This window comes from Macrosteles quadrilineatus, unplaced genomic scaffold (assembly GCF_028750875.1).
Source record: "Macrosteles quadrilineatus isolate MER2022 unplaced genomic scaffold, UCM_ALF_1.0 Scaffold_5__1_contigs__length_97177068, whole genome shotgun sequence".
Classification (NCBI taxonomy): domain Eukaryota; kingdom Metazoa; phylum Arthropoda; class Insecta; order Hemiptera; family Cicadellidae; genus Macrosteles; species Macrosteles quadrilineatus.
Genome location: NW_026542598.1, coordinates 93,870,088 through 93,884,477, shown reverse-complemented (window position 1 = coordinate 93,884,477; position 14,390 = coordinate 93,870,088). Strand labels below are relative to the sequence as shown.

Genomic DNA, 14,390 nt, shown 5'->3' with positions numbered 1-14,390 from the left:
AGTCGCGAGGCTGTAACGACTTTATAGTTTAATATATACGGAGCTTGAGTCAGTCTTTTACCATGCACATTAATATTTCCTTTTCCTCCTCTTTCCCAAGTAATATATTCGCTGCCAACTGTACTTATTCCATGACGGTCAAGAGTGCAATTGCACTAGTCACTAGTCTTGGGAGTCGCTCTTGACGCTAGAGTCATATCAGTCGCCGCATAGGAAGTGAACCTTTATGTGTCCAATTATCTATCACTGTGGTAGCTACTATAAGGAACATTCTACAATGGTTCATTTAGACAATAGAATGTTGTTGCGTGGCCCCACAGCCTTTTCATTATGAATCATTTTTTAAGTCAATCCACCAATTTCAAATATCGAACGATGGATTGGTTAAACCAACATTTGCGGCGAATTTATCATCGAAATAGCAATGGATTATCGCCGACAGAAAATAAGTAATACAAGAGCGAGAATCGGTGTACGAATTCCAATCATTTCCGGTTTAATAACAACTTCATGCATAATAGTTAGACTAATTGCGTTAATTATAATTATTATTGATGCTGATCCAGTTTGTATTGCGATTAATATGCATTTAGCGGGTTAATTTAAACCCAGCAACGCCATCAATGTTTGAAAACGTCGAACCGATCTCTTGACAGATTTATAAGTGTGGATTATTCCGGCGCACATGTGGCCGCGGTTATTTACCGTATTTTAAGTGTTTTTCAGAAGCTGTAATTAGCGATTATTACAATGTTTGGCCGAATTGTTCGCTATCGGATTTATGTGGTTTATAAACGATTTCGATGTAGTTTGTGTGGAATTTTATGTGATGGATTTGTCCAATCGCAACGAATCGATTGGTTACATTGTTAGCGTTGAATTTTATGGTTGTTGATAGATAGATGATTTATGTTGTTTCGGCTTGTGATTATTGTTATATTTTTGATAATTCTGTAAAGGGGGGCTACTAAATCTTTCCCGTTTTACGAATTCGATAGTTTTCGATTTTGTATAATTTTTGATCAAACTAATAAATCGACATCAGCATTAATAAAATTTTACGATTTAAACGATTGGTATTTTGGGTTTGGACAACTAAAATGACTCAGCTCGAATTATCCCGCACCTAAAATAAGTTAAATTTTATTTTTAAGATTTTTTATGATTCGTTCAATTTAAGGATTTTAATCGGAAATTTCTTTTCCCTTACGCGATACACTTGAAACGTATAGTATTAAATACACACAATACAGTTATAAAACACAAATTTTAGCTCCAATTTTTAAAATAATTTGCAATTCTCAACATTTTATAGCAGGACCTTTTTACACGAAACAGAGATACAAAGGAAAAATGTAAAATAAATAAATACAAAAGTACAATTTATTCAGTTAATATTAATTTCCGTTTATTTGTGAATCAAAGCTTGACAATCGTGTGTTCTTGGCTTGGACTTGCTAATCAAGCTATTAACATTAGAATGACAATCATTATTGTTAAAACATTGAAATTTGTCCATTCGCGGGTCTGTCTGCCACATGACGCAGTAAAATATACATAAACCTGAGAAACAGAAATAAAACCGGTAAAGTGGAGTGACTCGCCTTGTAAATATAATACTTCCTGGCGCTGTTATTGTTGGATGTTGTATCCCCGTTAACATGGGATTAATTATTTTTTAACAGCTCTTTTTCCATGTTTCGTATTAAAATATTTCATAATAATCGTGAGTTTGAAATTTAAAAACCTACTTTACTTGAAGAATTTATCAATTTACTATAGTAAAAGAAAATTAATAGTCGCATTAGAAAAATATATTTAATGTATTGGGCCAAACTAACTTAATGGCATTTAAATTCAGAAGCTAGTTAAATTTCAAACACAATATTTCAAGTCTCTAGGTATTGGTAATTTTCCAATTGAAGGTAACTGCAAAGCTTTTTTTAATCTTAAATGAGATGGGATTTACCTGGATGCAATTGTGAACCAACACAAAAAAATTCAAAATGAATTACATTAATTCAATTCATTTTACGACCTTCTATAAATCTCTGAACAGCCCATCAAGTGCGATATTTATTTAATAGTTGAAGAACCAGGTTATGTAACGTTTTATTAATAAACCAGACCTTAAAATAAATATATAATCGAAATGCTACGCTATTGTCTAATTAAATATGTGAACTGCATTAACGATGTTGAAGCTTGTTCATTTTTCTTATACAAAGTCACTAAAAAAATCATTTTAAAACCATTGAAAATATATATTGTTGTAAATGCTAATTAGGTAATATTATATGAGTGTATTGTCACGTATACTGTATAATTAAATGTTAAAATGTATTAATTTATAAAAAGTTACGTAACCTTAATTGTGGGCATTGTTTAGTGATTATTGTGTTTTTGTCCGTCTCGATCAGCAAATCAACACTAAATTTTTTAAAGGCATGCACCTTGAAACCCTTTTCTACTGTATACTTCTTTGTGAAATAGGAACTTATCGTCTCATATGTTCAAAATATGCAAAGTGTTACAAAATGTAACAAATTACATCCCCAACCCGAGCTACAACGTCAGAACAAGGGACACCGCAGCCTGTACAAAGAACACTGACGTGAGTATTTAATAACAAAACCACCTCACAACCTCCGCGGTCTTTTTGAACTGTTTCAAGGGTCAAATTTCAAATGTGGTTAAGAACCTAGAGGCCTTAAGTGTTTGCCAAAAGATCCAAGCTGTGCGTTTAAATATTGATATTGTCAGAATGGGGATTTATATCAGTGTTCTCTAGAATGGTTATTTGAGTTTTTTCAGTGTAATGAACGATTGCTAATGTATGTGTTGTCTTTGTTCTTGGTGTTCATGTAAAACTTATACAAATGCTGTAAAAAATGTTTGGCTGTTTGGCATAATTTTTTTTATTGTAAACCCGTCCCGTTTACTTAGCAGCCTTTCGTGTTTGATAGTTTACTATAGCAATAGAGGTCCATTAAAAGATTTTCGTCGTCACTTAATTAATAGTATTTTTCCAAAATTAAATTTAAATTAGTTAATCTGGACATGCTAACATTAAATATAATTTAATTGACAATACTGGAGGTAACATTTGGGTATTAAACTAAGTTTCCCATTAATCATACATTTCCACGGCTGAGTTTTTATTAAGTAGTGGGAAATAGTGTTAGATATGGCTAGCAAACAGTCAGCTATCGGTAACAAAACCCATACCTCTTCCAGTTATTCATTAATTAAATCTTTCCATTAATTATTTTTTTTAATGCACCGTAAATTCGATCAAAACATGGTGTTGCCCTACGCAAATCGGAGTCTAAAACCCTTAACTTTCGTTGAACAAGCAGCTGATGAATCTTTTAAACCGTCAAAATATACAAGGATATTAAAGAAAAACACCAATATGGAGGTTTTGGGGTAGTATTTTTCACAATTCATGAACTTCTCACAAAATATCTAATTCAATTCTTGAGATTAACTTAGTATGCATCAAATAACAAACGTTGATAATTAAAACAAGTATTTGTGAAAAAAACTTTAGTATCGTTTACTCAAAATTAAAAAAATTCGTGTTTTATAGCTATTTAAGCTTTTCAATTTATTATTTTAAAATTTTAAGACGTAATATATATACTTATACATTTTCTACCCTATTTTACTGAGGGACTCGTTCCTTTAATACTGTAAAACTAATGAATGTATCATAATTAACAAATGTTTAAACATTATAACTTTAATTGCATAACGCAACACACAAAACAATAATGAATGCATAACAAAATTAAATGTTTCATACGATTAACTTTTTAGGGTAATTTGGATTTTAACGAGATACCTGCAAATTACGTCTAAGACTCCACACAATACTATCTAAAACTTAAACAGCTTAAAATCTACTGAAACACAAATCTTTTCTCATCATTGTAAATGATTTTACCAAACAGAAGAGATCATGCTCATTTTACATTGGACTTTTGAGTCCAACACTAAGTTATACTGCATTATTGTTAACAATAAAGACAACTACATGAGAATACTATACATAAACAGCTGTTACTCACCGTTGGCTCTGGGGGGTTCCACGATCACGTGTCTGTAAACCACGTGACAATAAGTGACGTCATAAGTAATAAGACCACGTGGTCAGGAGCTACAGTAAACTATTATTACGTTTCATAAAAATGTGCTAGGTTAAAACTTAAGTTAGTAATAAAAACTATTGCATCTTCAGATGCCAATAAAATATTCAACAGTGAACTTGAAGTGAAATGTGAGGTTGTCAAAGTCTGGACTTCAAGGTTTTGGAGAATCTTAATTATCAATGAAGCAGTTTTACTACTTTTAATAACAATACTCCATTTTATAATTCTAATTTTACACATCAAGCATCTAGTTTGGAACATTTCAACATAATTAGATAAATATAGCAATACAAATCTGAACAGTTATTACACATTCATCACAAATCTTAAACACACGTTTACATTCAAACAAGCCTTTAAGTCATAACATTGTTTGTCAACAAAACAGCATTTTAACTAGTTATAGTTTTATTCTGCTGACCCTATCATAATTGCCATGTAATTAAAGCACTTGTCACATTCTAGGGTAAAATTTTTAACTCTAGAGCTACGCACTTTTCTCAGCTAATACGAAGTTTTCCAACTACATTAATAGAGAAAAATTTTGACAAATCTTTGAATCACATCATCCTATTATTTTCAGATATTTTTGTCCTTCAATACTCAAGTGTCACGTGTGTATACACAGACAAAAGTTGAATTTAATTAATAAAATATATAATTTTAAACCCTCCAAAGAACACTTAGGCCTACCACATTCACTGTAAAAACTTCAGTATCATAATATTTAAATTAGGTAATAATTAGCTAGATCTAAATCTACCTGTTAGTTACGTAAGATGGCTCAGTTTGCTGTGTCTGGTCGCAGCGGTTACGTGTGTATCACCCGACGCCACGACGTCAACTAAGGCCGCCGCCGCCGGGGGTGGACCTGGGGGCGGTACACGCCGGCGCCGCGCCACGGAGGCGGGCCGCCCCCACGAAATAAAACGTTTAAGATGTTTTAGTTGTGTTGTCGCTCTTCGGTACCGCCCAGCACAACTATTTGCCTTCAGATAAAATACGTTTAAAATTTGTTCCGAGGTGAATTTAGGTTAAGTGGCAATCTCGTGGGGTCTACAAGGGTTATGAATTTATAATTAAATTATATAGATTTTTAAAGTGTATAAAACTGTGAAGTTTTTCAACCGATAAGACAGTCGGGTCCTCCCCCCGGCGCGGCTCGGCCCCCGCGAGTTTCCAAATTTGGGTCACGTATATCGCGTCACGTTTACCCCAAACTGCTGCCCCGATTAAGCCCCTCGATGTCCCCCCCCCCCCCCCCCCAGCTCCAATCCGCATTACTCTCGTATGATATTTAATGTTGCATGAATATTGGATAACACGCGTGTATGCATGATTAAACGCGATATCTACTCGGATGAGTCTTATCTATAGTACGGTAAGGAACGTGGAAAGACCAAGAGTTTTTTGTTAATTTAAATGATTATATTTTATGTGACTTATTTTAATATAAACGTCACTAGATTACCCGTAGACACTGGATTCTTCATAGTCCGTGTTTACAAAATACCACATGTGTCGTTGAGAGTATTAAATAGACTACTTATAACCCTATTTTTTTACGAATCTTTAATTTGACTGTACACTCACCTAGTATATCTTTCCACACTAGCTAAACATTAATCAAGCAATTTTAAGTCGCTCAGTAATTTTACGTAACTTTCTAAAACCACCCTTAAGGAAATTGACTGTTCACAGAGTTGGTCAAGAAGTAAAGTGGAGCGCTCAATAAACCCCTATTGTAATTTCGTATAGGAATACAGTATAAAAACGAATAAGTATTGTTAGACTAATAAAATTCAATTTGATGGCTATTTTAACTCATTTGTACATGATTTAACCAATTTTATTTCGGATCACCATTCCAATGGAATCACAACCCTTTTCCACTTATCATCATTGACTATCATGCAATGGAGTTTTTTTATTACAACCCCTACATTAAAGGAGGTACCCAAGCTGTATGGTTTACTACAAAAGTCTCTTTGGGTTTTCAATGCAGTTGAGAAGACATTGTTGATGTACCTTTCGAAGTCTGTAAAATTACATTTTCCGTACTAACTACAATTACAGACCAAATTAATTCAACCACACCAGCACGTCAGCACAGACTAGAAACAACGATCACATAGTCCACATGAGTTGTGATAGGTCAAATTAAACCGATTATGTGAATGGCCATTTTGGGCTTAGTCGACAAAGAGCCGTGATTATAGGGACAATCGTTAGTTAATTAGACCATATCTTTCAACACAGGACCAATGCGATTCTTTGACAATAGCTGCTGTGAGAGTAACACAGTTTGTATCAGACAATACAATTTGTCCTTACTGTCGTTTCAGATGAATTTATTGTCTGTGTGTTTTGAGATTGTGGTGTGTTTTTTATAATAAATTCTTGTTTCTTCGTGTCATTGTATATGCAGAGTGTTAATAACTACTCCAAGTAACCAACGACGACCTCAATATTTACCATCTTGGTGATGAACGGTATAGGCCTAGGTGTGTATGTTTCAAGTTTTGTTAGATTGTTTTATTTCCTTAATAAACTAACTTCAAGGGTTTACTGATTGTATTTATATGATAAACTAGCTTCTGTATCCGTGCTTTACAACGGAGAGAGGACTTGGGGAAATTCGTTCATCTGTTCTATAAAATAGTTACAACATTCAACGTACCACATCGTTTGATTAAGATTTGTGACTTTTAATTAAGGTAAAAATGGAAAATAAAATTTTGGTTTGAATTATTTTAAAATCTTGTGTAGGCTAATATGAGACAATCTTACCAAATTTTCGAATAACTTTTTCATTTACTTCATTCACCTTTCGTCTTCTTCGCCTCCCTTCTTTCCTTATCTTTTTCCTTTATTTGGTATTTTGGATTTCAATCCTGCATTTTCAAAACTACAAATCGTTTAATTTAAATAAACACATTTTATTAGGTACATCAATATTAAAAAATCACTCACAATAAATAATAAATCATAAACAAACATCAGCTCCAGCTGATATGAACTTCAGCAATATTGTTGTGCCTTTTCAATAGTGTTTAGAAATATTTATGAAATCGTAATATCTATACTATAATAAAGTTTGAAAAAATATTGGTTCAACCATGTTCAACGTATATAATAAAAAACTATTTTTATATAAAATAATAAAGAAAACACCTATCTTTGTATATTTAGTAGGTACATATTATTTAATTGCCATATGAAATTGAGCATTGAATAAAAAATTACTTATAACTCAACAAACCAACTATAATATGTTTATTAAAACGTCAAGAATTAACAAATCAACAAATTAATAAATGTGAGTCGTGAGCACACATTAATAAAGGAGACATAGTTTCCTTGAGTTTAGAAACGTTACATTGAGTTTAGAAACGGAAAGAACACTGTGTACAACTTAATTGTAGGTTTCCTATTGTTTCTGTAAAAATATATTATTAAGACTACACTATCAACACTTGGAGGCAAAGCCTAAGGTTGATACAGCATCGGTTATGGAATCTTACTTAATTCCACAATCTAGAACAAACTAAAACCTACCACATATTATTTGTGCAAAGCATTTTACAGTAGATTTCCCATCCTTATGGAACAGCTGAAGCCAATTTATAACCAAACAGTGAGGCACAAATCATGAGAAACTAGCCCTAAAATAATAGAAACAAACTGTAAACAAAACACGACATCTACGGTACACCGGACAGAACTAACAGTAAAATTGGCTTCAGCTGTTCCGTAAGGATGGGAAATCTACATTGGTTTGGATCAGCTGTTTAAAATTGTTAAGTAGTTAAGTTAGTTGTTAAGCTTTAAACATTTGTCAGTTCTATTTGTTTACCTTGAAAAGTCAATACAAACTTAAACATTGTGAGTATTCTCATCTTGTCAAGGATACAGAGCAAAATTTACTTTCGAAAACCTCACCTCAAAACGTTGGACGTCTACTTGCCTGAGGGAAAATCAGGAAAGAACCTACCTCAGACATTCCTAGGTATGTGGAACATCTATGAGCTTAATATTGTAATATCGGTAAAGTATCGAGATAGTTTAGTCGAATGCTAGAAAATAGTTAGGTGCTGGTGCTAATTAATAAATGAATAATTTAATAACATGTCGAAAATAGTTTATGCATTATACAATTACCGAATTACCTTAGCAAATAAAATCAATCTATTTCAGACGTACCAATAAACATTACATATAAAAGTATAATAATCATAGTCCAAAATAACCTTGTGTGAAGTGTGAAGGAACCGAAAACTTCAACTTAAACACTAGCCTATCCATAAACTCATTTCTAAAAAAAATAAAAACGACTGAAAATCCAAATATTTATTGCCACTTAGGCTTCGTCCTTGGTCTTAACTGCTTCTTCGTTGACTTTGTCCTCGTGTTTCTCTGGCGGCTGATCTGTACGAGTCGTTGTCGGTGGGTTGGTATGATTGCTGTCTCCAGAATCAGGTACAGGTTTCTTTGATGAGCACGAAAAGAAATCTTTAATCGCAGTAGTGAGATCGCTCATCGCCCTGCAAGGGTCAGGAACAAACTCTTTGAAGCGACAAATGCCTTCTTGTTGTTGGGCTTCTCTGTCCACATTAGGTTTGACTTTACCTTCTGTTATCGGTTTACTTACTACCTTATCGGATTTACTACCTTCACCTGTCTCCACCTTTACCTTCGGACCTGTCTCTGTGGTTTCCTTCTTCGTTTCTTCCTTGGGTTCAGTTCTCGTTGGATCTGGGATTCTAGGTGTTTTTGACCCAGGTGTGGTTATTTTCACGTCTCCCGACGGGTTCACGTAATATTTTATAGTTGCTATGTAGTTCACGTCGGCCCCCTCCTTGGTTTTGGCAGAGAATGTACTCTTCTGCTCAATTGTCGGAGTTTTACTCTCGGCCATGTTCACTGAACTCGTATGTAAAATGTCAGAGTTGTATGTCTAGGATGTTAAATCTGCGGACCTGCCTGAAAATGTTTGCATTTGTAAGATTCAAAAATATGAAGTTTATAATTTTTTCTACAAATAGTTTTAGGATATAACTGTGTTATCGACTATGACTAGCATGTTTAAGTTACCTCTTTAATAGCAATTTGCCAGGACCAATAATGAAACACAGGTCTATTTCACTCCATTTATCGCTATTTATTGCTATTTGATTTACTGTTTGATATTATAAAGATTATATTTTGAAAGGGATAATTGTTCCATATAGTATTAGCAGTTTTATATAGTTTATTCAGAAACGTTTCAAATACATTTCACTAATTTATTCTATTAGACTTGCATACAATATTATATTACTGGATAAACAATTGTTAGTTATGACTAACAAGTAACTAACATTAGACTCCTCATCCCATTGTAAATTTTGAAGCACAAATCTACTAAGAGAGTATGCTAACATTCAAATCAATGCCCATTTACAAAGCGTATTTCCATTTGTTGAAGGAAACATTATTTAGTCATCCGTACCTACAACTATGATATTATTATCAATAGTCCGGTGTCTAAACAATCCCACTTAATGTGAGGATAATAACGTAGGCCCTAACTACTTACAGAGAATATGGGTTATATAATGTCAGTCACCTTCCTTTACTTGAAAAAGTATACATAAGATTTTTCTCGTCTTGCATCCTGATTTCGTGGATTTTAACCTCGCTACCATGGATACTATTTATTCCATACAATCGTTAAAAGTGAATAATCTGGTTGTTCTTAAATTACAAAGATTTTGTTCAGTAGGGCGAAACCTTTATTTGTAGTCTGTTTTTCTATATAAACTAGCCTAATGTAAATGCCATGCATCTATTGTACAAGATTGGTCCAGTATAGTCCTCGAGACTGAGATTCAAATTTCACCAGCTCCCTTTAAAACTTTAATTTAACATTAAAAGCCAGTATGAAAGTGTGGAATAAAAAACTCTCATGAAGCTTGGGTTGAAATATAATACTGTGAATTTTCAAAGCGTTTTAATAATTTTTTGTTCATAATGCCTAAGGTAGTAGCCATCAAGCAATCTAGAAATTTTCATATGTTTAAAAAAAATGAAGTCCTAAAAATGAGTTATGCATATTTGTAATTTTCGCATTTATATTCAAACTGCAATTTCAACTTTATTCAACACTTCCAGCGTCATGGATTACTTATACATCTGTTATTGTTATCTGTTATTGTTACGTTGTTGTCTTGTTATTATTTTTGTTGCAATGCTCATTTGTTTCATGGCCATTATGTAACTTCTCTTGTTATCTTTTCATTCTGCTCATGTGCTTAAAACACATATTTTGTAAATATATCCGTTGATATGAATAAATAAAAATAAAATAAAATACAGTTGTACAAAGTGTGGATCAGTGACCCTGTATTTCCACAGTTTGCCTCCAGTCCAGTGTAAACTAAGTGACGACAGATGACCATGAGTATCACATGATTATGTCTGTGTACTCACTAATACTAATACTAATAATCCAAGGCCAATATTAGCGGGAGATACGTTTGCCTGGTTGATTGAGCAAGATTTGTTGGCCACAGAGGCCACTGGCCACTCTCTTATCACTGTTAATATTTGCTTCTGTCCGCTTTGATGGTCAAGTTAAAGGCTCTACTCGTTATGGGAGAGAGTTTGTATATATTAGTTTATCGCCTCTGGGCAATCTCGTCAATTTGTATTGGAGTTTGCAGAAACTTTAAATGGGGAAAAGGATCGAAGTAGTTCTTAGATGGGACGGATTGTGTTTCGTGTACTACCAATTACTGTATGAACTATTTTTATACTGAAACAAAATAAATTAATTGTAATTTGAGGGGAAACCTATTACACAATATCGACTCAGTAAAATATGGAAGTCGTTTTTGAACGGCGACATTGCTAGTCTTCTAAGACAATTTATATTTACACAATTGAATTTAAAAAAATATTTAATAAGTATGACAGAATTTTGTGTTTTTATTGCTCATACCTACAAGACGTTGGATAAATAAGTTAATTACTTAATCCTAGAACGGAATATTGACGAAAATGTTATTATTTATTTACAAACATGAACAGATTGATTTCACCACCTCCTATCTTAAAATTTAACATTTCTTACAAATTATCAGTATTAAAAACAATGATTCAGATGTATTATTGTAACCGTTACTTTTAGTACATATTGCTTCTGTTGAGTTGGTCCAAATGATTTATTTGTGATTTAAATGTTAGAGTGTGGATGGGCTGAGTAGTTTTGTCAAAATGTTTCATAGAACATACGTTTTGTGAAAACAAGGGAGTTTTCCTATGAACAATTAACTTTCCCTTTTCCTGTTCCTATCCAGTATTATTGTTTCAGATTATTCCAATTATTCAAAGCTTTTTTACTGTTTGCTCCTCCTAAAGCAAACCGTTACCGAAAATAGCCATCAGTATCCCCTGTGCCACCCCTTTGACGGATCAGTTTTCCACCAGGGATGGATGGTTCATTAGGGATACAGCGATCCGATACAAAGTCCAAGTGAGATTGAAGAATATTAATTACATTGTCGTGTGGTCTGTGTCCAACCAGCTGACGCCGAACGCCATTATTAACACGAACAGCTGTGACCAGCGGCCAGTGCTGCCAACTCTCCGTCTGAATAATTCCCTGCAAACAATGCGAAATAACAAATTAATCTCGCACCACTGTAGGTGACATCTTTCATTGATACGTTGCGTTTCGCTGGACGTTCGATTAGCTTTTGCTTTTACCGATCTTTTTAGAAGTCAGTATCGGCCCATTGTGTGGATGGTGGATTCTGTTTTTAAGGGAAGTGGATGGATAGATAGGTAGTCCTACGTCCTGGGAATAAAAATTCTATTAAACTCCCGTTGTCTTTTTTACAGGTCTAACTCTTTTCACAGATAAAGTATAATTTTTGAAACTCGATAAAACCTCAATGATTAATCTATTAAAAATATAAATTATAGTAAAACTATTTGTCGGTAGCACATATTCGTCTTAAAATGTCTTTATGGCTATTTTTAATCATGTATGTGAGTGATTCATTAACTGTGAACAAGTTGAAGAACAAATAAACGTAAACGATCAAATTCGAAGTCACTATATTTTTTTTAAAGCTTTCGGTAGTAATAATGTATGAAATATATTACACTAATGTTATCTTGAAGGATTGTTATAAGACAATATTCACATTTTCTTAGCACAAAGTTGGATACCAATAGGTTTTCCACAGAGGCAATGAGATGGCTTCCCGCTAAGATTATCACAATTCCCGCGGTATTTACGCGCCCCGTAACTCCCGCCAAGGCGCGACTTATTGTTATCTGCTTAAAAGCGTTTCTTCATCACTTCTTGCGTCAGGAGACCAGGTGGCGTTCAAGTTGCAGAATAAACTTGGATAGGAATAATGACACTGAGGTGTGTGCAAGTTGTGCGTTGTTCATTGGTGAAATACCAGTAGATTTTGGATAGGATAAATTAAAACAAGGAGCAAACAACCAAGGAGGCAAACCAAGTGCAAACAGCTGGCAATTGAACATGAACATGGATTTAAAATACAGTTTTGAATGTAAGTGGATTTACAATTTACGTGTACTGTTTGGTAAGGGAGGAATTTAAAAAAAAAACTTTAAACAGCTCTTAAAAAAACTTTATCACCTTTCCTGTAGCGGCAAACCTATTGTTCTACTTATGTTAACCAAATAGGGAATCTGACGTTTTTAAGATGTTTTAGTAAAAATATAACGGAAAGTAAATAAAAGAAACGTCTTATAACACTTAAAACATATATTTACGCTTATACTGTTACTCACAAGACGGTAAATATACAAAACAGATGGTAAGTGGTGATCGATTTCGATTGGACACTCCAATCATCATCAGACCCAATAGGCGAATCTGAAATGTGTTGTTTTCCATTCGATATTCCCTTCGCCTATTGGGTCTGATGATGATTGGAGTGTCCAATCGAAATCGATCACCACTTACCATCTGTTTTGTATATTTACCGTCTTGTGAGTAACAGTATAAGCGTAAATATATGTTTTAAGTGTTGACGTTTCTTTTATTTACTTTCCGTAAATTTAATAACTCGTACAATGCTGATCAAGAAGTTATTTAAAAATATAACTAGGAAAAATGGAAATTCTTTAGTTGCAGGTTTTCTGCAGCGAGGGTGTTGTTAAGGTCTATAATAAATTGATGTACACTGCATTAAACGTTAAAATACTAACAGAATTTAACTACTAGGGTTTCTACTGCAGCAGTAAAACTCCCCAACTACACAACTTGTAACACCTCCGCCAAAGAGTTGTTCGAGTTTAAGCCTTTAAGCACGCCGGCCCGGTAAGCCTTGTCTGCGAACTTCGCTAATTTATGGCTTAATCTAATTACGCGCATCACTAAATACTCTCATCAATAAATTAAGAACAGTTTAAATAACTTTGAAACTCTCCTGCGTTGTGGAATGTTTATTCATGCGAGTTTGGACTTCAGTAAACCAGTAACAACTAATAGTAAAGCTCTGTTCCAAATTATGAGATTTTTGTTCAATTTAAAGATTATGAAGTGTTTTATGAATTAGATTTCATAACTCCAATAGTTTTGCAGGCTGGACTTTGGATGCTAAAACATAAAACTATTTTTTTAGTGAAGAGGGTTCTCCTCAATTTTGCAATTTCTATCAGTGGTAACGACAATATCTGACCCCAATAATTTATTCCCTTATCTAATATGAATATTTTTGAGAATTTTTTTCCATAATGACAGTTTACTCTTTATTACTTACAGCCAGCTGGGTTTTCATCTTCTAAGCTTGGATATCTAGTTTCACCGACAGTAGACACCCGGTCAGGTCAAGGTAAAAATCTCCCAATCCTAATTTTGTCCATCCTGAAAGTCCTATCACGGTCATCCAAATGTTATCGTCAATATATACGATTCAATTCTGATATCACAGACGATAGATGACCGAAATAACAAAATATAATGTTAACAAAACAATCTTAACGTTATTTCTTCCACTAAACAACAACTCAAATTATTATGTTAGTAACAAAACAGTAAACATATGACTTTAAAATTAGTTGTATAAACATACAGTATTTTAGCAAACCAACAGAAGATCAAGATTTTAATCCATTTTCCATCAAAAAATTTTTGTGTTCTGATCACTAGACCCGCTGCAAAAAATGGCCACCCTCCAATCTTTCAGTTGTAAGATAATTATTTCATTC

At 33.6% G+C, this 14,390-nt stretch overlaps 2 protein-coding genes across 5 annotated transcripts in view; both read right to left on the bottom strand.

Moving 5' to 3' along the window:
* The window catches only part of LOC128994932 (LIM domain only protein 3-like), a 133,172-nt gene extending 126,096 nt beyond the window's left edge, over positions 1-7,076 (bottom strand). For 2 of the 3 annotated variants that reach the window (XM_054419768.1, XM_054419770.1), the window contains exons 1-2: positions 4,918-4,985; positions 4,074-4,105 (exon numbers count right to left, since the gene is read on the bottom strand). The gene's annotated coding sequence lies outside the window, so the exon portion shown is untranslated. Of the gene's footprint in view, positions 1-4,073; positions 4,106-4,917; positions 4,986-6,944 lie in introns of those variants that run through there. The other variant, XM_054419769.1, reaches the window with a different exon arrangement.
* Positions 7,077-8,489: 1,413 nt separating this feature from the next.
* LOC128995887 (uncharacterized) lies at positions 8,490-9,834 on the bottom strand. Of its 2 annotated transcripts, none has more exons than XM_054420921.1 (2): positions 9,733-9,834; positions 8,490-9,137 (listed from the first exon to the last, which is right to left on the bottom strand). In XM_054420921.1, the coding sequence occupies exon 2, from the start codon at positions 9,070-9,072 to the stop codon at positions 8,515-8,517; it is 558 nt and encodes a 185-aa protein (XP_054276896.1). In that variant the 5' UTR covers positions 9,073-9,137; positions 9,733-9,834; the 3' UTR covers positions 8,490-8,514. The 2 variants fall into 2 exon arrangements, with proteins under 2 accessions (XP_054276896.1, XP_054276897.1); XM_054420922.1 differs by having other exon boundaries at positions 8,490-9,133; positions 9,733-9,827.
* Between the last annotated feature and the right edge of the window lie 4,556 nt (positions 9,835-14,390).

Coding starts and splice junctions, on each gene's coding strand:
- LOC128995887 (XM_054420921.1), bottom strand. CDS start 9,072: ATGGCCGAGAGTAAAACTCCGACAATTGAGCAGAAGAGTACATTCTCT.